General features: G+C 38.3%; 1 protein-coding gene across 1 annotated transcript in view; it reads right to left on the bottom strand.

The window, feature by feature from the left end:
• Positions 1–27,130, bottom strand: part of uggt2 (UDP-glucose glycoprotein glucosyltransferase 2) — a 638,028-nt gene that overhangs the window by 493,624 nt on the left and 117,274 nt on the right. Inside the window, exon 6 of the mRNA XM_028799549.2 lies at positions 25,114–25,291. Coding sequence (XP_028655382.2) covers positions 25,114–25,291 — 178 coding nt within the window. The remainder of the gene's footprint in view (positions 1–25,113; positions 25,292–27,130) is intronic.

Raw genomic sequence — 27,130 nt, 5'->3', positions numbered from 1 at the left:
AAAGGAAGTTATACCTAACCTAGTATTAAACTGCATTTTTGTGAAGGCAGTTAAAAGGACTCTCACGAAAGGTAAACTTTTTTTTTTTTTAAGTTCATTTAAAACAAATTAGCAGATGTTTAAACTGTGAAAACTGCACTTTTTATTTTTACAGGTTTATTGGAAAATGTATACCTGTATAGTGCAATGAAATTCTTATTTGCATGTCTTCTCAAACAGAAAATGATAATGCAATGCACAAAATTTTTCTAATATTACATTATTTATTTCACTATTTGATATTATGATTGGCTGTTCAGTGATGTTGGCCATATTTAGAAAAGTTGACTTCACTACCCTACGCAGAACTTTAAGATCTTGAGCCGAGCAGGTACCATACCAATGGGTGACCCAGCCAGTGAGGATGGACTCTACCATGCATCTATTAGTGGAAAACAGAATGAGAAAGAAGAACATTTCTATGGTGTTTGAGAACATAGAATGGGTGTGACGATGCGGGTTCAGCTCCGTGCTCCCATCTTCTTGAACCCAGCACCGTCGGTAATGTCACCGATGAGCTAGACAGTGAGGCAATAACATTAGAGCAAGGAGATGATGTAAAACATTCAAAAAAAAAAAAAAATAGTGTTCAAATCAAGTGTAGTGCATTCAACAGTTCAATAAATAAATAATCCATAAAAGAAATGTGGAGGTTAAAAACAATAGAAAAATCTTCTAAAAACCACGAGGTAAAATATCACAGGAAGCAGTCTTTTAAAAACCAATGACAAGCCTGGTGCTTCTTTTTCATTAGCGTCTCACCTGCTTCTCCCATGCGGGCCCTGCAACTGGCGAGACACCCTCTCTGCAGCTGACCTTCTCTGTACCTGACTCTACTACTGTCAGTCGCCTTACCGATCCTCCGGTCGGCTCCCCCTGACAGTGACTTGGGATTCCCCAACGACCAAGGCTCCCGCGCTGAAGACACCATGTCTCAAGTCCCGACTCCCGCTGCCTTCCACGGGCTTAAGTGGAGAGTCACTCGTCTCCTGGTCACTCCCGTCCTTTATACTAAACTCTACAGTGTGACCACCTCTACTATTTACACGGGTGTCAGCCAAACACCCAGGCTGCCTGCTCAGCTGCGGCGAGCCTGCTCACGATTGCTCACCCGCACCTGCTTGCTCGCTCGCTCGCTGGTTAATCCTGCAACCTCTGTCTTTCTCTTTCTTTCTTCCTCGTTCTCTTTTTTCTTCCCTAACCGTCTCGGGCTTCTCTATATATAATGGACATGGCAGCTGTGGCAATCAACAGTTCCCGGGATCAATTACGCTGCGGACCATCCCTCACCTGTGCATATAGGTGAGAAACGCCCGCAGCATGAATCCTCCCGGAAACCGCTTCAGCCACACTACTATGCCCCTCGCTACGCAGCGAGCACGGTGATTATTCATTTAAACAAAAACTGGCCTTTGCTGGGAGAACTGTGGACTCACAACACCACAATGGGCAGTATAGTTTAAAATCTACATTATAAAATATGTGAAAACTCTGATAGCTTTGCTACATACTGGTATAATGCATTTGAAAAAACATTTCAGACTGAAACTTACTTCATAACACAAGACGCGCCATAGCTGACTCTAATTACCATTATGTTTTTACAACTTTAATTATTTCATCATTGTGGACGTCATGCTTCTGGTCCTTCCATAACTTTTCCTAACTTGCCTCTATTCAAACAGTATTCCGAAAATGTGATTGATAATATTTTTATTAGCTTTTTATTTGAAAGACCCCCTTTAATACCACCAGCAACGTTATTATATGTTGGTATGCGGGTGTGAATCATGTCTCTCTCCTCTAGTTCACACGTGACTGCATTTGCATGTCTTTTTTACCTTGACAAAACCTCTCCTGCCACTTATATTGACATTACTGAACACCGTTTCCTACATGTGAATTGATGTCTCTTTTCAGCAGACAAATATTATATTTTTTTCGCTATACATGATGAAGAAAAAAGCAAATCGAAAAACCTTTGCCATTCCAGTTATTTCAGTTAGGTAAAACACAACTATAAACTCACTTCAAATGGCAACACAATGTTTTTCACACCCTGTTGAAAATTAAGTACACATCCAGCATGAATTCTACATTGAGAAGGGAGAACATGTGAAGTGGCCAGTGGAACATAGCAGATGGAGCAATCGAGCCAGGAGTAAAGACAGCTGCTGTTGCAGTTAGACATACCAGAATGATAATAAATGAATCAAGAATAGAAAGGCTAGATTGGACATTGCTAAAGAACATCTAAAAAAAGCCAGCACAGTCCTGGAAAAACATTCCTTAGACAGATGAAACCAAGATCAACCTCTACCAGAATGATGGCAAGAAAAAAGTATGGAGAAGGCGTGGAACAGCTCATTATCCAAAGCATACCACATCATCTGTAAAACACAGTGGAGGCAGTGTGATGGCTTGGGCGTGCATGGCTGCCAGTGGCACTGGGACACTAGTGTTTATTGATGATGTGACACAGGCCAGAAGCAGCCGAATGAATTCTGAGGTGTTCAAAGACATACTGTCTGCTCAAATCCAGCTAAATGCAGTCAAATTGATTGGTCGGCGTTTCATGATACAGATGGACAATGACCCAAAACATACAGTCAAAGCAACCCAGGAGTTTATTAAAGCAAAGAAGTGGAAAATTTTTGAATGGCCAAGTCAGTCACCTGATCTTAACCCAACTGAGCATGCATTTCACTTGTTGAAGACTAAACTTCAGACAGAAAGGCCCACAAACAAACAGCAACTGAAAGCCGCTGCAGTAAAGGCCTGGCAGAGCATTAAAAAGGAGGAAACCCAGCATCTGGTCATGTCCATGACTTCAAGATTTCAGGCCGTCATTGCCATCAAGGGGTTTTCAACCAAGTATTAGAAATTAACATTTTATTTCCAGTTATTTAGTTTGTCCCATTACTTTTGAGCCCCTGAAATGAAGGGATTGTGTTAAAAAAATGCTTCAGTTGCCTCACATTTTTATGCAATCGTTTTGTTCACCCCACTAAATTAAAGCTGAAAGTCTGCACTTCAACTGCATCTGAGTTGTTTCATTTAAAATTCATTGTGGTAATGTGCAGAACCAAAATTAAAAAAAAGTTGTCTCTGTCCAAATATTTATGGACCTAACTGTATATTGAAATGCTAGCACATGTTTTGAATTACATACACACAATCACATATTCAATCATATACATAAATGCACTTGATGGCAAATACCTACACACACAAAGATAACTGACAGTTTATTCTTGTATTTGCATACTCAATACATTTTCAGTTCTGCCATTTCTGTGAAAACATTGCAAGTGAGCTCCATTCAGTCACAGATCGCTCCATCTACAATATGCCATCTTGTCTGTTTTCTTTTCCCCGTGTGACATGGATGTGGGTTGTGCACTTTGTATACTAACAGCTATGCTGATATATCAGACACTTGGCACACTTCATGTAGAACTACATCAAGCTTTATAAGTAACAGCATACATAGTCGTTGATAAGCACTTGTTAAAATGTTGATGTCCTTTCATGCAGTAGAAGTCAATCAAACCCAACAAATCTGGAATCAAATTTTTGCTGTGAATGTAAGAAATATATACAGTACTAGCAAAATACCCGCGCTTCGCAGCGGAGAAGTAGTGTGTTAAAGAGGTTATGAAAAAAAAAAAGGAAACATTTTAAAAATAACGTAACATGATTGTCAATGTAATTGTGTTGTCATTGTTATGAGTGTTGCTGTCTTTTATATATATAATATACACACACAGACACACATAAACATATATATACATATACATATATATATACATATATCTACATATACACATATCTACATATACATACGTATACACACATATACACATCCACATAAACATATATATACATATACAAATTTACATATCTACATATATATATATATATATATATATATATATATAGACATACATATATACATACATTCATTCACATATATATATATATATATATATATATATATATATATATATATATATATACTGTATATAAACATATGTACTTATTGGTTCCTGTATTTAGGATATAGCAGGTTGGATAATGGACGGATGGACATCTGTATGCATAGCCGTATTTGCCCGTTTTCATTTTTTTTCTTTGTTCAGTAATATTTCAGTAAACCCGGAGCTTGTCAGTTCAAATCCTGGTACTGACACCACTGTGTGACCGTGAGGAAGTCACTGCCTGTGTTGCAAAAAACAAAAGTAATGTAAAAAATTGTACCTCAGATGTTGTAAGTTGGTGGAATAAAGGCATAAGTAAAATAGATAAATATGTATTATACACATAGGAACTATTCATTTATTTTCAGTTAAGTCATCTGCAGCAAACTTTTATAAATGAGGGTTTCTGATTTTTAAATAGTGCAAACTGTTTCTTCTTCATTGACGTTTTCTCTTGGAGAGCTTTTTTCATTTCATTGAAAATGAAAGCAGCAGCTGCCAAAATATGTAGCTTTCTTATTAATTTTTCAACATTGTGTAAAATGTATAAAGTAACATAAAAGGTTTAAATACTGGTTATTCTTTTACACTAAAATATTACTAAAGAGATACAAAAAAAGTAAAATGGATATGTTCTTTTTCTTTAAGGAGATTAAATATTACTGAAGAAAGAAAAAAAAAAATTAAACAGCCAAATGGGGCTATGCATACGAACTTAAAAGGTTTAAATAAAACAGAAATATATATTTTATTTTTACTTGCTTAACTTGTGGAGGGTGTATCCTGTAGTAAAGCCGTAACTTTTTTCGTGAAAGCCTGTTTCAGTCAATAAGTCTTAAAAAAACGTGTAAAGATATTGACAATAAGCTAAGTCATCTGCAGCAAACTTTTATAAATGAGGGTTTCTGATTTTTAGATAGTGCAAACTGTTTGTTCTTCATTGTTTTCTCTTGGAGGGCTTTTTTCATTTCATTGAAAATGAAAGCAGCAGCTGCCAAAATATGTAGCTTTCTTATTAATTTTTCAACATTGTGTAAAATAAATGTATAAAGTAACATAAAAGGTTTAAATACTGGTTATCCTTTTACACTAAAATATTACTAAAGAGATACAAAAAAAGTAAAATGGATATATTCTTTTTCTTTAAGGAGATTAAATATTACTCAAGAAAGAAAAAAAAAAAATTAAACAGCCAAATGGGGCTATGCATACGAACTTAAAAGTTTTAAATAAAACAGAAATATATATTTTATTTTTACTTGCTTAACTTGTGGAGGGTGTATCCTGTAGCAAAGCCCTAACTTTTTTCGTGAAAGCCCGTTTCAGTCAATAAGTCTTAAAAAAACGTGTAAAGATATTGACAATAAGCTAAGTCATCTGCAGCAAAGTTTTGTAAATGAGGGTTTCTCCTTTTTAGATAGTGCAAACTGTTTCTTCTTCATTGACGTTTTGTCTTGGAGAGCTTTTTTCATTTCATTGAAAAAGAAAGCAGCAGCTGCCAAAATATGTAGCTTTCTTATTAATTTTTCAACATTGTGTAAAATAAATGTATAAAGTAACATAAAAGGTTTAAATACTGGTTATCCTTTTACACTAAAATATTACTAAAGAGGTACAAAAAAAGTAAAATGGATATGTTCTTTTTCTTTAAGGAGATTAAATATTACTGAAGAAAGAAAAAAAATAAATAAACAGCCAAATGGGGCTATGCATACGAACTTAAAAGGTTTAAATAAAACAGAAATATATATTTTATTTTTACTTGCTTAACTTGTGGAGGGTGTATCCTGTAGCAAAGCCCTAACTTTTTTCGTGAAAGCCCGTTTCAGTCAATAAGTCTTAAAAAAACGTGTAAAGATATTGACAATAAGCTAAGTCATCTGCAGCAAAGTTTTATAAATGAGGGTTTCTCCTTTTTAGATAGTGCAAACTGTTTCTTCTTCATTGACATTTTGTCTTGGAGAGCTTTTTTCATTTCATTGAAAAAGAAAGCAGCAGCTGCCAAAATATGTAGCTTTCTTATGAATTTTTCAACATTGTGTAAAATAAATGTATAAAGTAACATAAAAGGTTTAAATACTGGTTATCCTTTTACACTAAAATATTACTAAAGAGGTACAAAAAAAGTAAAATGGATATGTTCTTTTTCTTTAAGGAGATTAAATATTACTGAAGAAAGAAAAAAAAAAAATAAACAGCCAAATGGGGCTATGCATACGAACTTAAAAGGTTTAAATAAAACAGAAATATATATTTTATTTTTACTTGCTTAACTTGTGGAGGGTGTATCCTGTAGCAAAGCCCTAACTTTTTTCGTGAAAGCCTGTTTCAGTAAATAAGTGTTAAAAACAGGTGTAAAGATATTGACAATAAGCTACGCAAACCCAGGAAGACATGGAATCGTTTAAATCAAGTATCATTACATCTTCCTTTCTTAAAGAGAAGTAAGGTAGTACTTATAAGCTTACATATTTATATATAGACATACATATATATACATATATATCTGAAGCCGTGCAAGCACACTCTTGAGAATGCAACGTATAGTTGTACAGAAGAAAAGCAATCTTGCCTCAAATGAATGGCAACCTTTTGTAGGTCTATGAACTTAATTTAAAGTTTAGGTTTACACGGTGCTTTCTTTCCGAAATACCTGCACTCATGAATATGTCTGTATGTGTCAGTCGGTCAAATCAACGCGCTTCGCACCGGCGAAGTACCGCTTTTAAATTTTTATTAAGAAGACAATAAAACGTTTTTAAATTGAGGGAAAATATACTAATAACAGTTTGTTAAGGATCTGTTTTTTTGTGAAGCTGCCTTTACTCGAGTGATCACTTCGACCTGACTTGGTGGCCAAGTATAAGCGTTACCTCGTAGGTAACCACCCATACAATCAGATTGTGAATCAGACTACGAATGCCGTGAATGTAATTACACACTCACTGCACTTGCTTACGGTAATCGAACCTCGGACGTCAGCGCTAGAGGGGCTTAGCAGCGGTGAAGTATTGCTTTTAAATTTTAATTAAGAACAAAAGAAAACCTCAGAGCTTCGATTCCCGAAAGGGAGTGAAGTGAGTGTCCGGCTACCTACCAGGTAAAGCTTATGGTTGGACAGCAAGTGACGTAACATCAGCCACGGTGCCTTCAGTTGTGAGAAGCAGATCATAGAATGATTGAAAATAGTTTTGTATTTACCTTTTTAGTAAAAGGCGAGCTTTTAAGCCTGAGAAATCACCCCGTAAATGCACACGTTTAATTGCACATGTGTTAATATGTATGGTTACACAGTATTAAAAGACAGTGAAGAACGTGATTTACCTTTGTTCCCGCGTTTGATAAAAGGCGAGCTTTTAAGCCTGAGAAATCACCCCGTAAATGCACACGTTTAATTGCACGTGTTAATATGTATGCTTACACAGTATTAAAAGACACTCAAAAATTAACATCATTTACCATCAGCCACAGTGCCTTCAGTTGTGAGAAGCAGATCATAGAATGATTGAAAATAGTTTTGCATTTACCTTTTTAGTAAAAGGCGAGCTGTTAAGCCTGAGAAATCACCCCGTAAATGCACACGTTTAATTGCACATGTGTAAATATGTATGGTTACACAGTATTAAAAGACAGTGAACAACGTCAGTTACCTTTGTTCCCGCGTTTGATAAAAGGCGAGCTTTTAAGCCTGAGAAATCACCCTGTAAATGCACACGTTTAATTGCACATGTGTTAATATGTATGCTTACACAGTATTAAAAGACAGTCAAAAATTAACGTCATTTACCTTCGTTCATTTGACTCGTGCTGTAAATCTCTTCCTTGTTTTTAGTTCACGTGATTACGTAGGAGGCGTGATGACGCGATACGTGACTCCGCCTCCTCCATTAGAGTATATGGACAAAAAATTTGTTCCAGTTATGACCATTACGCGTAGAATTTCGAAATGAAACCTGCCTAACTTTTGTAAGTAAGCTGTAAGGAATGAGCCTGCCAAATTTCAGCCTTCCACCTACACGGGAAGTTTGAGAATTAGTGATGAGTCAGTCAGTCAGTCAGTCAGTCAGTGAGTCAGTGAGGGCTTTGCCTTTTATTAATATGTATAGATACTAGATCCTGTTGCCTATTTGGAGAAAGATCATTCTCAATTGACAGAGAAACAAAGTGTGAATGTTGGTGTGATCTGAGAACCTTTCACAAGCAGTGTGAGAAGAGTCACTACCGACAATACATTCACATCACTTTCCAAAGTGCTGGAAGTGGTCACTCCCCGTTCTGTGCTTAGGAGTAGCAGGAATATATGTGTGTTCACCAGCACTTGTCATAAGAGATATTTCACCGTCATCAAGCTTTTGCACTTCCATGGGAGACCCTGGCACTCTTAAGAACAGTTTATGTATTGGCTACGCTTGGATCTTACCATGTAACATATGAAGGAGGAAGACGAAGAAGCTGACACAACAGAGAGTTGTAAGTTTATTCAACTTCAAACACACTTGCATGGCAAATACGCTGCTTGCCCAAAATACATAACCTGCTCCGTACTGAACTATAAATGAAATGAGATGGACACACAGATGGCCATGGAGACAAATAGATAGATAGATAGATAGATAAATAAGCACTGAGAACATGAAAAAGCAGTGCAGAACACACAAGCAGCAAAACAAACATGAATACAGTGAAGCTTTTTTTGGTGCTTGTGCCATTAAAAATAAAATGCTGAAGACTGGTGATGTGCACAGCATTATACTCACTCCAACATGCTTCTTGCCATTTACCTATATAAGTTGTGAAATATGCTGTAATTTTATAAAGTATTTACTGTATATAGAAAAATATAATTTTGACTTCATATTTTGAATAAATATTGAAGTGGTTTTATGCTGAATCAGAGAAAGATATTCTTGTCACAGCATCCATCAGGTTGTTCTTGCTCCTAGAAGCAGTGCAAAATTGGAGATGCATACACAACACAAAAAAAAACAAAAAGAAAATTATGTAAAGAGACACTATGGAAAATTTTCTACTTCGTGTATTATTTTTTGTGCCCAAATAACTGGAGTTTTTCTTTCTTTTTTTAATTGAAAACTTAAGATAACATTTCAAATGAAAATATTTAAACAAAATATGTTGTGTGCCATATAATTTATTTTTACATTCACTCAAATTATATTAGGCTATCTGTGGCTTTTAGGAGTAGGGTATAGGAGATGCGTTATCAGGATGTAGTGCTAATGGGCCATTAGTCAGAACGAAAGGATTCAGATGCCACTTGGCATAGCCTTGGTGGTTTAGTACTAATAAAATGTGTGGCAGTTCTAAGGGTTAACAAAATTATTACTAACTAATGCAATTAACACAGATTTGTCACTTATCTATTTAACATCAGAACTGCCGAAGCCTACGAAAAAACTTGTAATCCCAGCCCACCCACCTTAAATTCCTTCACACACCTCTGTCAGCATCTTTTGTGTTGTAAATGTGTTGATCAGTATAAGCAGCAAGAAGCCTGCTATCCAATCCATCAAGTTCAGTGTAATAGGAACCACAGCAAAGAGAGGTGTGTACATTGCAACAGGTACACATGTTGCAAATGTAGGAAGGACGGTCTCTGGGTGTGTGGGAACTGTTAACATTTGAATTTGATGATTGCATATAGCGCAGAACTGACCTCTCTGTAATATTTTGTCCTCTGCATCTCCTGGAGTACAAAAGAAACACCACCAAGCACCAAAATGTGGAGACTGGGCAAGATTGGGGGGGAAAAAAAAAACAAACGCGGTCACTGACTACAACTGCATGAAGGTATGCAAATGAATATAATGTTGCAATAGTGCAACAATGTTTTCCAAAATGTACTATACAGGTCATAAAATGAGTTATTCCAAATGTCATATATACCTATGTCTCTCTTTTTTGTCAGTGTGGCTTTGACATCATGGAACAGAATGTGCATACTAATTCAGTGTGAGCAGGAACACTCAAGAATATAACTGAATAAAAAAAAAATTCACATCCACAATCATTCTCAGTCACACACCCCACTCACACCCACGTCCACAGTTTTCCCAGTCCCAATCTCGTTCACACACAAGATCTGACACTGTTTTCAAAGAAAGAGGTGGTATAACAAAACATGTCTGTTATACCACGTCTTTATATGAAAACATCCAGTTTTGAGAATTGGTTGTATGAGCGTGAACGTGACTTGAGAGAATAAAAATGAAAAAAAAAAAAAAGATAGCTTTTACAAGTACTATAAATTTACACTGGCTGTTACAGACGCAAATCAAATGAAGGTTTTTATTGTATAATATTAACAATAAGAGCAGCTCACTACTCAAAGTGGTAAATTTGGAAGGCAGCCAGTATCAAACTGGCGACCTCTTGATTATGAGTCAGCAGTTCTTACCGGTGCACCACACAAGCTGTCTTATCAATAGCCTACCCAAACCTTCTTTCTTTTTCTTTGTTAATATTCTTGAATAAAAACGCACTTGTTTTGTTAAACTTGTACCTTTTGTAAAAGTGCTTATTTGATATTTGGACTTCAGGCTTCACACATTATACACTTCATGTCTACATTTTGTCAATTATTACTAAAACATGAAAAACATTTCTGTTTTAATTATGTGTTTATATAGATTGTTTTAGCCATGGAACACACATGAAATGTATGTATTCCAAATGACAATACTACCCTCTACAACTACAGGCACTTCACTCCAAGATAAACACTGAGCACTGAAAAAGTTCTTTGCGAATTGAACTGCGGGGGAGGGTGGGGGGATAGGATAGTAGGCTGCTTGCTGCTTGTGCTGATCGTTACATTTACAATACAAAAGACACTGACAGAGAGGTGGAAAGGAATTTAAAGTGGGCCGGGATTATGAGTTTTTTCGTAGGCTTCGGTAATTCTAGTGTTACATGCTACTTATCCTTCAACTGTAGATATTTATCTCTCTTTAACCAATACAAGTAAAGCTTAATTCTTTATCTCATGTGCTTTAAAAGTTTTTGCAAGATTTTCACAAATTTTAGCATAACACTAAAAAAGTTTTCTCAAAATCCATACTACTGCAAGACAGATTTCATCTTGTGTACCAGGTCAACAGGCTCTCCCACTACTAGCAGAGACATTGGTGAGTCTTGTTGACAACAGCTGAAATGTGTTGTTCTCTACTTCAGTTCATCAGTAATGGCCAATCCAAGAAATGTAATTCTACTCATCCTCTACTCAGCATCCCCTTCAAAGAAGATTGCAGTGCAGTCTGTCTTCTGCTTCCTAAACTCTTAGGCAGTTTACATGGAAAATAGGGCAAATTCTAAATCAAATTAACAATTTCCCAAAGTATACAAGGCATATTTCCCAATACATAGTACAGTAATCCCTCACTTATCGCGGGAGATAGGTTCCATGGCCGACCGCGATAACTGAATTTCTGCGAAGTAGGGACACTATATTTATTTAATTATTTAACATGTATTTGGACGTTTTTAAACCCTCCCTGTATTGTTTACAACCCACCATTTACTCTATTAAAAACAGGGACAACTGCTAAGCAATATGAAATCGGTAGATAAGTTTACACTTACTGTATAGCGAAGTACACGTAGCAGCTTGTAGGCGGTCATGACGTCGTCGACCTTGTTGCAAAGATTCCTAAAGCAGATTCCATCCAGACTACTGCCTTATCACGTCCACTTGCAACTCGTTTTGCACCCTGGTTAAAGGACACTGCGGCCGTAGATCTTATATGCTTTTCCTCCTTTTTAAATAAAAGAATCGATGTCCTGCAGTGGTGTAGCTGTTCCCTTCCTTCAACATATCCAAAACTTTTACCTTTTTTGCAATCATTTGCATCTTCTGTTGGTGGTTGGACACGGCCCCTGAAGCATTAGCACGTTAATGATGAATGAGTGAGATGAGAATTCCTGGTTAATGCAACACTCCGTCGCTGAGCCAATCAGCAGCGCACAGGATCTTAACTGCGTGCTCTGATTGGGTAGCTTCTCAGCCATCCGCCAATAGCATCTCTTGTATGAAATCAACTGGGCAAACCAACAGAGGAAGCAAGTAAAAAGACCCATTGTCCGCAGAAACCCGCGAAGCAGCGAAAAATCCGCGTTATGTATTTAGATATGCTTACATATAAAATCCGCAAAGTCGTGAATCCGCGAAAAGTGAACTGCAAAGTAGCGAGGGATTACTGTACCACAATCTGCAATGAAAAATGCAGGTTACATCCATGATTGGAGTAGCAGTGTGTAATGGGCTTTACATGGACATTAAAGTTCTCTACCCTGTATCCTCGATTGACCCCTGTACCAGCGTACTCTACAATTTACATTGAATTATGTATATCATAATTAGGCACTGGTTTTAAACTTCAAAAGACTGTGCACCAAACAAACAGTACTTCAAATTAACATAATTGGGAATTTTAAAAGATTCACTTGTAAAACCAGTAATAATTGTGTTTTCAGTTCAATAGTTGTAAAACATAAAGTCATGATAATATATGTAAATATATGTACATCTAAAATACAGAATGTAAGGAAAAGCATGTATAAATGATATTTAGCATGTGAACTTGGTAAATTATCTGACACTTGGTAAATCTGACAATTAACAGTCAGGTTTGAGAAAACTGATTTACTGCTTCTCCGTATATACAAAAAACACAGTTATTACGGTTCAGCTCATTAATGTTACCATTTTTTATGACACTTGTATTAATACCAAAATGGTAGCTGCAGAAAAGTAAGACATCAGTTACAACTTGCATTCTTTACACATTTACATGACTTTACAACCAGAAAAACACTATCAAGTATTTTTATTTGGGCTTTTTTTTATCCTCGGAGCTAAGTAAACTTGGAGCAATGCTTCATTTGGCACAATAGCTTTTCATCTGTTTGAAGGAGGGTGGCATTAAGTAGCTCCCAAGACAGCACTGTGAATGATTTCTTGTAACCTACTTGCTTAAACGGCGCATCTTTAGACACGACTGCTGTGCTGTTGCTGGCATTCTCCTCTGTTATTTGCATATATGTTTCTATTTTGTGATTTCTGGTGGCAAAGTATTGTCAATATTTTGTAACAGCTTAATATTATGACAATCTTATGTATAGAATAATCCTCCCTGAACTGCAGTTTTACTATGAACTTTTTAGTATTACAGAAACTATTTCCCCCTTGAGAATAGAATGATATATATTCATAAGCCATTGAGAAGGTGTATGATATTTTTTTCAGCTTTATCCTATTTCAGCGCAGCTATTAATCTTAAAGAATAAACATGTATCAAAATTGTTTAAGAAAAAATAAAATAAACAGAACCATAAAAATAAATGGAATTTGCCATTGTTTATTATTGTTTTTCTCTGTTTTAGCTGATATGTAATATGCAATACTGTCCTTCATTAGAAGCAAAAAAAGGCCCCACAATAAAACCTACAAAAGATCTCTATACTATACAAGAATCATAAGACTATAAAGAAATCAGAAGTAATTTTGGAAAAATTAATGTATGCACATTATATTGAAAAATAATTATGTTATAGGGTTTTGCAGACATATGTGTTTTACCCTTTTTTTACCTTAGATAAATGGTTGATATCAAAAAACAAATGCCATTGAACTTCTAACCATCCAGATTACAAATTGGACTGAAGTGATCTTTACATCGCAAAAAAACAAAATCACTTTGTCAGCCTGAAAAAGGGAATAAGTTCTCCTTTTCACTGACATTTTCTGGTACCATTAAAATGTAAACATCATAATGCACAAGCTTAAAAACTGGTAACTATAGAGAGAGAACTGTCTTCAGATGGCATACTCATCACTAAATCAATAAATATTGATTTTATTTTCAAAGGCACAAAAACCCTTAACTAATATTCCATATTCCATTTATACATAAGATTATTTGTACCAAAATTAAGTAAAATCCAATGTGTTTTATTTTAAAATGTACAGAAATCCTTAACTATTATTCCATATTCCATTTATACATAAGATTATTTGTACCAAAATTAAATACAATCCAATGTGTTAACTACACTACAATGCAATGCATATGCACATGGTGTATTTAATTTTGGCAGTTTTATCGTGTCATAATTCTTCCCTCACTCGTGAACAAGACCCCGAGATACTTGAACTCCTCCACTTGGGGCAGGATCTCGCTACCAACCCTGAGAGGGCACTCCACCCTTTTCCGGCTGAGGACCATGGTCTCGGATTTGGAGGTGCTGATTCTCATCCCAGCCGCTTCACACTCGGCTGCGAACCGATCCAGAGAGAGCTGAAGATCACGGCCTGATGAAGCAAACAGGACAACATCATCTGCAAAAAGCAGTGACCCAATCCTGAGCCCACCAAACCGGACCCCCTCAACACCCTGGCTGCGCCTAGAAATTCTGTCCGTAAAAGTTATGAACAGAATCGGTAACAAAGGGCAGCCCTGGCGGAGTCCAACTCTCACTGGAAACGGGTTCGACTTACTGCCGGCAATGCGGACCAAGCTCTGGCACCGATCGTACAGGGACTGAACAGCCCTTATCAGGGGGGCCAGTACCCCATACTCTCGGAGTACCCCCCACAGGATTCCCCGAGGGACACGGTCGAATGCCTTTTCTAAGTCCACAAAACACATGTAGACTGGTTGGGCAAACTCCCATGCACCCTCCAGGACCCTGCTAAGGGTATAGAGCTGGTCCACTGTTCCGCGACCAGGACGAAAACCACACTGTTCCTCCTGAATCCGAGGCTCGACTATCCGACGGACCCTCCTCTCCAGGCCCCCTGAATAGACTTTTCCAGGGAGGCTGAGGAGTGTGATCCCTCTGTAGTTGGAACACACCCTCCGATTCCCCTTCTTAAAGAGGGGGACCACCACCCCGGTCTGCCAATCCAGAGGCACTGTCCCTGATGTCCATGCGATGTTGCAGAGGCGTGTCAGCCAAGACAGTCCTACAACATCCAGAGCCTTGAGGAACTCCGGGCGTATCTCATCCACCCCCGGGGCCCTGCCACCAAGGAGTTTTTTGACCACCTCGGTGACCTCAGTCCCAGAGATGGGGGAGCCCACCTCTGAGTCCCCAGGCTCTGCTTCCTCATTGGAAGGCATGTTAATGGGATTGAGGAGGTCTTCGAAGTATTCCCCCCCACCGACCCACAACGTCCCGAGTCGAGGTCAGCAGCGCACCATCTCCACCATATACAGTGTTGACACTGCACTGCTTCCCCTTCCTGAGACGCCGGATGGTGGACCAGAATCTCCTCGAAGCCGTCCGAAAGTCATTCTCCATGGCCTCCCCAAACTCCTCCCACGCCCGAGTTTTTGCCTCAGCAACCACCAAAGCCGCATTCCGCTTGGCCTGCCGGTACCTATCAGCTGCCTCCGGGGTCCCACAGGACAAAAGGGTCCTGTAGGACTCCTTCTTCAGCTTGACGGCATCCTTCACCGCCGGTGTCCACCGGCGGGTTCGGGGATTGCCGCCACGACAGGCACCGACCACCTTACGGCCACAGCTCCGGTCAGCCGCCTCAACAATAGAGGCACGGAACATGGCCCATTCGGACTCAATGTCCCCCACCTCCCTCGGGATGTGGTCGAAGTTCTGCCGGAGGTGGGAGTTGAAGCTACTTCTGACAGGGGGCTCTGCCAGACGTTCCCAGCAGACCCTCACAACACGTTTGGGCCTACCACGGGCATTGCATCGGTCTGTCGTGGTGAAAAAGGAGCTGAGCCGCAAGGCGAAGCTCTCAATTTACCAGTCGATCTATGTTCCTACCCTCACCTATGGTCATGAGCTATGGGTAGTGACCGAAAGAACGAGATCGCGAATACAAGCGGCTGAAATGAGTTTCCTCCGCAGGGTGTCTGGGCTTTCCCTTAAAGATAGGGTGAGAAGCTCAGTCATCCGGGAGGGGCTCAGAGTAGAGCCGCTGCTCCTCCGCATCGAGAGGAGTCAGATGAGGTGGCTCGGGCATCTGATCAGGATGCCTCCTGGACGCCTCCCTGGTGAGGTGTTCCGGGCACGTCCAACCGGGAGGAGGCCCCGGGGAAGACCCAGGACACGCTGGAGGGACTATGTCTCTCGACTGGCCTGGGAACGCCTTGGGATTCTCCCGGAAGGGCTAGAAGAAGTGACCGGGGAGAGGGAAGTCTGGGCATCTCTGCTCAAGCTGCTGCCCCCGCGACCCGACCTCGGATAAGCGGGAGACAATGGATGGATGGATGGATCGTGTCATAATTAAAAACATATCAACCTAAAGGTTGATTGTTTTTCACTACAGCACAGAATTTTTGTGTCAGTTTAAAATGCAATACAAAATTGTTTTGCATTTTAATTCATGTCCATGGATTATGTGTCATAACTAAAAGCAAAGCAAACATACTGCATTTCACTTATCGTCTTCTCTAAGTGTATTGCATTTCGATTCAAGACCATTCATTAATCCTATTAAAATGACAAATCACTGTCAAGCGGTGGGGCAAGGGGCATCAAAGTTTAGCGTAAAAGCCATTCCAATTACGAGTGTGTTCAGCCAGCACTAAAGATGGAGAATGGCATTGGTAAGACAGGAGATCCACTTTCTCATTGAACAGGTGAAAGCTGGCGATGTAGATGAAGATTTCACTTTCTTCAGTGTTGACTGGTTGCTGGAATGGGCTGCTGTTATACAAGCAACAACAGGAGAAGCATTTCCAACTGCAACAGTAGCATCCTTAGAATGCTTTCATTAGCTAATATCCTGAACAGCTGCTGCATACAGCTATGCAGATCATCAACCAAGCCATCCATACACCATTGTTACCCAAAATATGGTTTGTAACTACCGGCAAATGGGGCTGACAAAACAGACTTTTGCTAACCTTTTTGATGCATCAGTCTGGGCTATCAAAATAAGAAGAATGGAAAAATATAAGGGGGCAAAATCTATTAAAGGATTTGGTCAGGGCATTAGCTTTGTCCACATTCCTTTCTAGCACCTGAGCCCAGGATTGTTTAAGCTGATGTAATGATACCCTGTCCATTCCAGACATCCTTCATGTCATTCTGAATTAGTTTCTTTTCTATTTTGGCTTTGTAAGCTTCCTTTCCTTCACTCATCTATTTCTTTAGCATACGCTGTACATCCTTGAGTGCCTCTTTGTCATTGGATTTGTATGCTCTCTTTATTCATTCAGGAGACTTTTTAGCTCCTTAGTAATCCAGGTCTTGTTGTATGGAAAACAACACACCATCTTTGTAAGTACCACTGTGTCAACACAGAAATTAATATATTCTGTGACACAGTGACAGAGTTTCTCAATATTGCCCCCATTTGACTCGCACTTCATTTCTCAGTCTGTCATTTGGAAGCAGTCATTAAGAGCTATTTCAGGCTTCACTTTCACACTATTCTGGTTGTAAGAGGTTGCTGTCTAATAACAGTTCTGTAGCTGGGAAAAAGGTGAATCAGGTTGTGGTCAAATTTTCCTAAAGAATCAAGTATGTTACATTTAAAGACATCAACATTTGAATACAGCAGGTCACAAACTGATAAAAATTTGTCATCATTTCTTCCAGTCATATGGTTGAAGTTACCACATATTATAAATGCAGGGTTGGAGTGAGTCATCATTAAAGTGTTGGTGACAGAGTTAATCATTTCCGCTGTTAGGTCCCCATTTGCGGAGGGACGAATACAGTCATCCCTCGCCTATCGCGTGGGTTACGTTCCAGAGCCCCCCGCGATAGGTGAAAATCCACGAAGTAGCGACCTATATTTATTTTATTATTTATATATATTTTAAGGCTTTATAAACCCTTTCCACACTCTTATAAACCTTTCTCACTGTCATACTAACCTTTCCCACACTCTTATAAACACTTCCTATGCTCTTAAACACTTTCTACACGCTTAACACCGCAGAGCAACACTACACGCAGCGATCAGATGTTGATGTGTCTGCCACTCGCTTTGTGAAGGGGGGGGCAGCTGAACGCACATTAAGCAGAAGTGGACTTTGTGCTGCTTCTGCCAAAATGCCTGCTTGTCGCTTTGCGCGTTCTGAAGGAGGAGGAGAAGTGTGTGTGTATGTGTTTTGGGGGGTTGAGGGCTGAACGCAGGTTCGCTCAAACCCCCCTCCCAGGAGGCGTGGTACGCTCCTGCCACTTCGTGTTATGAACAGAGGGGGGGTGGGTTGCTGAATGCACGCTAAGGAGAAGTGGACTTTGTGCTGCGTGTCAATAATTTAAAAGCCTGTACAGCAGCTGTTTTCCTGTCTCACTGCCTTGTCTTGCATGAACTTAAAATGTTTTATAATAGAGAGATGTTACTCATATCCTTAGTCCGACATCCACATAACATATGTGTTAACAAAGTGTGTTTTATAAGTTTACATGTGTTTAAAGCGTGTGGGATGGGTATTTTAAGGCTTAAACTATAAAAATGTTTATTTATATGGTCTTTCTATATCGCAGATTTTCACCTATCACTGATGGGTCTAGAACTAACTTCCGCGATAGGCGGGCGATCACTTGTATTTAAAAAACCCGCGATACAGTGAAGCCGCAATAGATGATCCGCGATATGGCGAGGGACGACTGTATAAACATTAATAAGGATGATGTAATTTATCTCCCTGGGCAAATAACATGAACAAATTTCAATACCTGAATTAAAAATTGTAGTTTTAAATGCAATCAGCTATCTTTTACACCATTCCTCATTCATATAAATGACCAGTCCCTCTCCTGTCTCTTTTCCACACCGGATTAAGATAAAATCCGTCCAGCATTAAAATAGTGTCAGGTATATCAGGTTTAGGCCAGCTCTCCGTAAAGCACAAAATACCACTACACGTGTGTGCTTTATGGCCCACTATAAACACAGACAGCTCATCAATTTTATTTGACAGCATTCAAACATTTGCCATTACAGTTGATGGTAGACCAGTTCTGAAACCTTTGTCCTTGCTTTTACTTTTGCACAAGCATGTCTCTCTCTCCATTTGTGGAGAAACAGCTCCTGCTACGAAGTGTAACTGAGCTGCTTAGGTGCTTTTGATCTCAGTGCTGAATACGGAGTATGTAGTACACCCAGCTTTTGTTTTCTCAGTGTCTCTTACTGTTTCAGATGTTGCAGACATAAGGCAACCTTCGGGGTCCTCTTTGTGAGCAACAACAGAGCACCAAAAGGAACAGTCCTGTCTCCTTCTCTCTTCACTCTGTATACCTCAGACTATAAATACAACAGGTCACATCACTTGCAGAAATTCCCAGACGATTCTGCTTTTATGGAGTGTATTGATAAAGAGAATGAGACAGAGTATAGAAGTCAAGTGGAGAAGTTTGTTTCTTGGTACGAACAGAATTGTTTGCATCTTAACATCAGCAAAACCTAGGAACTGGTTATTGACTTTCGCTTCAAAATAAGAGCTTCTATGTCCTGTCACTATTCAAGGAGTGGATGTAGAGGTGTTCCACTCCTACAGGTACTTGTGGTCCAAAACTAATGACAGGTTGGACTGGTCTCAGAACACAGAGGAACTATATGAAAGAGCAAAGTAGACTCTTTCTCTGTGGAAGACTGTGTTCCATTAATGTGGGAATTGACATCCTTCATATCTATAACTCTGTGGTATGCTGGGCTGGTAACAACACTTCAACAGAGACCCACTGAAACAACAGACTAATTAAAAGGGTAAGCTCAGTTATAGGATGCATTCTGGACCCCCTCAAGGTTAGTAGCAAGCAAGAGAATTAAAGCAAAAACCAAATGCCATTATGAATAATGCTGCACATCCCCTCTCTGACACACTATCATTGAGTACTTTCAACAAATTATTCCTTTATACCAACTGCAATATGTCTGTATTATGCCTCACTGTGACTTTGACAGCCTAGTCAGAATTTTTCTTTCTTTTGAATTTTCTTGCTTTATAGTCATTCCAGTGTGTGTTCAGACCAAAGTGTGTGTGCATATTTATTTATTTACTTATCTACCTATTTAAAGAGCTTCTGTAAAATGCCAAATTTCCCCTGGGGACAAATAAAGTTCTATTTAACAGTAAACTTTTTCAGCAATAGTTAAAAACTACTTCTCACCATAATCACTCCACATTGACAAAACTTGTGCTTGCCACAGGAAGGTTTAAAAGTGGAACACATTTTAGCCCCACATTTGATGCTGCTTGGTCATTTGATTAAATTGACTTTTGAAATGATTAATGCATGGTCTTGATTCGAAATGCAATATACTCAAAGAAGATGCTGACCGAAATGCAATATACAGTATTTGCTTTGATCTGTTGACATGAATTTAAATGCAAGACAGTTTTGTATCGTTTTTGAATCTGATGCAAAATTTGTGTGAAAAGCATTCGATCATTTGGTTCATGTTTTTAATTATAACAAGATAAAACCATGCTAAAATTAAATCCACCAGTTGCATATATGTTGCATTGAAATACAGTTAACATGTTGAGATTATATTTAATTTTGCCATGAATAATCAAATTTCAAGTTAAATGCTAAAAAATATTGTGTCTTTGACAAGTTTTTGGTAGTTCTTAAGCCACAGGTTCTACTAACTAGTACTTTTTTGTCATATTAATAATTCTTGCAATGTACAAATTACTTGAGCACAAACTATGGAGTGCTCCTTTCATAAAGTCAATATTTAACAGCAAAGCTTGCCCTGCCCTATACTTACTTACTTATATACAACTAGTCATTTAGCCCATTACAATAACGGGCGCTAGAATAGTAGTGCATAAACATTAGTAGGAACAGTCTATATTAAATGGCAATGGACACTGACCTCACTCTTTTTGTTGGTCATATTTTTCTTTCTTTCAGCCTTTCTTTTGTTGATGTTTACTTGCTGAGCTGACCGTTCTTCGTGGGCTGCCTGTCTTATACGTCCGTTGGCTTGTACGTCCATAATATACCTTTAATTTTCTCTGGCGGTAATACAGGCGTGCACGTCGGTAATATGCCTTTAATCTCCTCTGACAGTAATACTGGCTTGTATGTGACTGTAATATGTGTCACTGTATTGTGTACCTTTAATTTCCTCTCGCAGTAATACTGGTTTGTATTTCCGTAAAACGCCTATAACTTTCTGTGACAGTAATATCGCACATTGCACCGTGCCCCGCGCATGCGCACTTCACCAGAAGCCCCGTGCATGCGCACTTCACCAGAAGACACACACACACGGACACCTGGACGCACAAAGGGATTTTATTAAAGAGGATACATGGCATCTGTGACGTCATGTATTAAGCACACTTACAACGATACAATCATTGGCCAATGCCACAAGTAAAATAAATGAAATTTTGAGAGAGAAATAAAGACAGAGTAATTTAAAATAAGGATGCAACTCAATCAAAAGAATATATAGTCTCTACCAAGTTCTTCCAGATTTAAACATCTAGAATGATTTCACTTCTCTCTCATTTTAAGTGTCTTAGTTATTGTTAGCCTCAAAGTATGGCTACATGTTTATGTTAAAAGGCATGGCTGTATGAAAAATCTCAACTCTTGATTGCAGATGGTGATCTGTACAGTTTTAGGATTGAAATATAGAGTATTACTTTCGGAAAATCAGTCTGTCATCTTCCTTCATGGGTGCAAGACAACAGATTGTTTTGTTGTGCTGAACTATGCTTAGTTTATCTAATTAACCTCTTCACTTTTACATACATCACAACCTAAGGCATGGCACTCCACACTTTGCTCTTGCCATCACTCTGATACAGGATCTTCTTTGTCTCATCAGTCCACAAGATTTTTTTTCAAGAATTCCAAGTACATTTTTCGCAAACTGTAATCTGGCCATCCTGTTCTTGTGACTAACTAGTGGTTTGAATCTTGCAGTGTGGCCTCTGTATTTATGTTTAAGATGTTTTCTTTTGGCACTAGTCTCTGAAACATACACCTCTGCCTCCTGAAGACTATTTCTGATCTGTTGGAGAGGCATTTGGGGCTTTTTCTTTACCAATCCATTTGTGATTATTGAGCTCACCAGTGCATTGTTTCTTCTTAATGATAATCCAGACAGTTAATTTTAGGTAATCCTAAGGTTTTACCAGTGTCTCTAATGTTTTTTTTTTCTTGTTTCTCAGCCTCATAATAGCATCATCATCTTTCAGTGGTATAGTGACGCCAATTGTCCCAAACATTATGATGCCATGAAATGGGGGGACCCTATATTAAAAGTGTTGTCATTTCTACAGTGTGACCGAAATACATGCAAACACCCTTAAATTAAAATCTGCAATTTACAGTTTACATTTATTACATTTGTTTTTTCAAACTGTGGAGCAGAAGAGTACAGTAATCCCTCGCTATATCGCGCTTCGCCTTTCGCGGCTTCACTCCATCGCGGATTTTATATGTAAGCATATTTAAATATATATCGCGGATTTTCGCTGCTTCGCGGGTTTCCTGCGGACAATGGGTCTTTTAATTTCTGGTACATGCTTCCTCAGTTGGTTTGCCCAGTTGATTTCATACAAGGGACGCTATTGGCAGACGGCTGAGAAGCTACCCAACTTACTTTCTCTCATCTCTCTCTCTCTTTCGCTGACGTAGGGGGGTGTGAGCAGGGGGGCTGTTCGCACACCTAGACGATACGGACGCTCGGTCTAAAAATGCTGAAAGATTATCTTCACGTTGCTATCTTTTGTGCAGCTGCAGCTGCTTCCTGAAACGACATGCTGAACGGTGCTTCGCATACTTAAAAGCACGAAGGGCACGTATTGATTTTTTTATCTGTCTCTCTCTCTATCTCTCTCTCTCTCTCTCTGCTCCTGACGGAGGGGGTGTGAGCTGCCGCCTTCAACAGCTTTTTGCCGTGGTGCTTCGCATACTTAAAAGCCAAACAGCACTATTGATTTGTTTGCTCCTTTGAAGAGGAAGATATGTTTGCATTCTTTTAATTGTGAGACTGAACCGTCATCTCTGTCTTGTCATAGAGCACAGTTTAAACTTTAGAAAAAGAGACAAATGTTTGTTTGCAGTGTTTGAATAACGTTCCTGTCTCTCTACAACCTCCTGTGTTTCTGCGCAAATCTGTGACCCAAGCATGACAATATAAAAATAACCATATAAACATATGGTTTCTACTTCGCGGATTTTCTTATTTCGCGGGTGGGTCTGGAACGCAACCCCCACGATGGAGGAGGGATTACTGTAAATCAAGGGAAAATATGTCTTTATCCTAAACAGTATGGAGGGCACTGTATATTTATTTATGGCTCTATAACGGCAACAGGTGAGCAAGTGTGGATGCATTATTATGAAAGTGTCCTGTAGTGGACTGACACCCATTGGAGGGCCAGTGCCTGCCTTGCACCCAGTCCTTCCAGGTGAACACTCTTAAACACAACCTGTGGTCAAAATCAACATCTTAATTAAAGAAAGAAACTTATCGTCTACCAGGACAATTCTGATAAAACCTTTTGAGTCAGTAATCAGACCAGAGAAAAGCTTGTCCATCTACGTCATTTATTACAACTGCAGCACCAAGTTGAGGATGGAGCATCTTCCACAGCAGTCTTTTTCGGCATGATCAGAATGATCAAAATATTAAGGGCATAGGTCTATTTTCTAAGCAACTGCTCCACTTGGATCTCACCATGTAGTGGGTGCGGCAATCAGCGCATGCACCCATACCCCAATTTACCCAACAGCAGTTGGTTCACTCGTTTACACCCAAATGATGTATATAAAATAAAAGTCCATTTTATTATATTCTTATTCTTCTTATAACCCTTGGGTTGAGTGACCACACTTGAAGTTACTGTGTATATAACAAATGTCCATTCTGGTTGTTCACAGGACATCTGCTGACTTCTTAGTCATCTTTTAGTACACTTTGTGTATTACATCCTTGTCTCTGTCATTCACTTGACCTTTATCTGGTTTCCTGTAAATGTGCCGATCAGCACAAGCAGCCTGCTATACCATCACCCCACCACTGCAGCTCAACTCATTCAAAAAGTTCTCCCAGCTCAAGTCTTGTTTATCTGGGTATGAGGTGCTGGGAGTTGTATAAGGTAAATAATATATTGTTATTTGGAACACATGCATTTCATGTGTGTTTTGTGTCTACAACGATCTGTGTAAATGCAGGATGACAGGAAATGAGAGAAATGTAAGCAATGTTGAACAAATACCTAAAACACAAACATTTTTCATTTTATAGTACTAACATTTTGACATGAAGTGCACTGTATAATGTGTGAAGACTGAAGTCCAAATATCAAATAAACACTTTCACAAAACGTATACATATAACAAAACAAGTGCACTTTAATTCAAGAATATAACCGAAGAAAAAGAAATCGGATTAGGGTACAGCACGGCCGCTTGGGTAGTGCAGTGGTAAGAACTTCAGACTCAAAAACAAGAGGTTGTGGGTTCGATTCTGGTCACTTCCCAGAATTACCGTTTTGAGTAGTGAGCTGCCCTTTTTGTTACTATTATACAATAAAAATATACATTTGATTTGAGTCTGTAACAGCTGGTGTAAATTTATGGTACTTGTAAATGTTAGTGCTTTTTTTTATTCAGTTTTATTCTCTCAGTCACATTCACGTTCCCCCCAATCTGACACTGCTGCTTTCAAATAAAGACATGCTATAACAGAAGTGAACTTAGATGAGGATGTGAAGGAATTTAAGATGGCTCAAGATTACAAGTTTTTTTGCAGACTTCAGGGATTCTAGTATTAACACGGTATAACCACACTGTACTAATATTCATAATGACATAGAACTATTCTCTTAAGTAGAGTATTAAGAAGTTAAATGTCTATGTTCTAATTATTTTACCAACTGCATCATATACTTCTGTCAGATGATTAACACCTTTTCATAAAACCTTTCACTGTTATCTTTGTTTAATCTGTGCAAATATTAGTGCTGTTATTACTAAAGTAGTGACATGTTCATATCTGTTCAAATGTAAATTTACTTGCATTAAGGTATGTCACTGACTTCACAATTTAACATGGTATACAGACCCATTAATTATTTCAAACAAATGAACTAGAAAGGTAAAAATATAAAATACTTACAGCTGTGTAGTGACGCAGTACATAAAGAATTTCCCCTTTGCCAGATTTCTCAGACAATATCTTATGGAAAGCATTAAAGGAACTTGTACCAACTTCTGCATAAAGGATGACAACTGGCAGATTATCCTGGTTGAAAGCTGGAAATCTGTGATCACTCTGAAATAAATAAGGTCGTGGCCTACCAAAAACAAAAAAAAAAATTATATATATACTATAGGTGTATATATATATATATATATATATATATATATATATATATATACTGTGTATATATATATATATATACTGTATATATATATATATAGATATATATTCACATACATACATACATACATACATACATACATACATACATACATACATACATACATACATACATACATATATACATACATATAGGGGATAGAAATCAATTAAAAATCAAGTAATTAATCACATAAGTGTATGGAATTAGTCGAGATTAATCACATCTAACATAAAATACAGTAAATATATAAATCATGAAGTAAATATACACTTAATCACATATTAATATAGAATCAACACAATGGAATTTTTAAAACTCTAATGGCATAGTTTAAACTTAAACAATGACCTGAAACCTGACCTTTTAACAAAATACTACTTAAGCAAGTACAACCTGAATCTGAATGCCTTCCCAAAAGGCAAGTTGAAAAAAAGGCAATAAGAAAACATGGCCAATGCAGTACTTCTCAAATTGGTATGGCATATGAAACACAGGCGTGTCAAAGTAAAATTAAATGATAGAAATGGCTGCAGACATGGAATGCACGGCTAAAGACTGATTTAACTGAAATAACAACATCTTAAATGGCCATACATTAAACTTGTATTAAAATTGTTCATCACCAACTTTATAATTATTCTTGAAACAAGTGTTTTTCAACTGGTGCACAATGAGAGCTAACTAGGTGTCCCGTATAGGACTGCCTGTATAAGCGGGCAAAGAGATGAAGCAGCTTGGAAAATGTATCCAAAGTGCTCACTGAGTGCTGTGTCTGCAAACGCCAACCTCCAAGCTTTTTTGTTTATTGCTGGGGTCTGTGATAGTCCCATCCTTTCGTACAGTTTATAGATTAAGTGCTTTTGTAGTTGGCAGAATCGTGGTGTGCCTTGGGCTTATTTGCACTACAAAAAGTGTGCCACCACAGAAAAACGGTACACCTTTCCTCCTGGCACGCTAAAAAGGGTTCTCCGTAACAGCCATCTAGCTTAGAAAGTGACACCATGCATTACTTGGGTGGTTATGTTCTGTTTTTTTGTATTAATTAGCAAAGATGCTGCAAATTGGAATAATGGGTAGGGATAATCATTACACTTATATTTCACAGAATGTCATCATTATACTAGGGCATTAGGTACTATAATCTACCAGCAAGTTAAATACAACAGTACTAGAGACTTATTTTGGTATGACACTGATTCAATCTTCTTACAGAAACATGACATGAGCCTTTTCACCTACTTTTATTTTCTATTGCTCCAAGACTACCATAAACCCCCCCTTCTTCTAACTTCCTGCACCTATGTCAGTATGGATAAATCAAGGAAATTACCACATACTGACATGTGGCAAAAGCATTGTGAAATGTGTTATTTGAAACTTAAATAAAATTTTACTTCTCAAAATTTTTAAAGGTAGTATACAAATACAGTACTGGATGTGTATGTAAATCTTTAGGTTGACACTTAACTTTTTTGTATTATTGTTTCATAAAAAAAAAAAAAAAAAATTTACATGAAAATGCCACCATGAGCAAAGCACTGCCTGAATCGATTGCCTCGTTGCCAGCCCTGGATGCAACAATATTTTTTAACGTATGAAACAGGCCATATTAATCACAAACATTAACGTGTTAACTTTCCCAGACCTTATATATATATACTAGCAAAATACCCGCGCTTCGCAGCGGAGAAGTAGTGTGTTAAAGAGGTTATGAAAAAAAAAGGAAACATTTTAAAAATAACGTAACATGATTGTCAATGTAATTGTGTT

The sequence above is a fragment of the Erpetoichthys calabaricus genome, chromosome 4 (genome assembly GCF_900747795.2).
Source record: "Erpetoichthys calabaricus chromosome 4, fErpCal1.3, whole genome shotgun sequence".
NCBI classification, from domain to species: domain Eukaryota; kingdom Metazoa; phylum Chordata; class Cladistia; order Polypteriformes; family Polypteridae; genus Erpetoichthys; species Erpetoichthys calabaricus.
The sequence above is the reverse complement of the archived record's forward strand: the minus strand, read 5'-3'. Positions and strand labels throughout refer to the sequence as shown.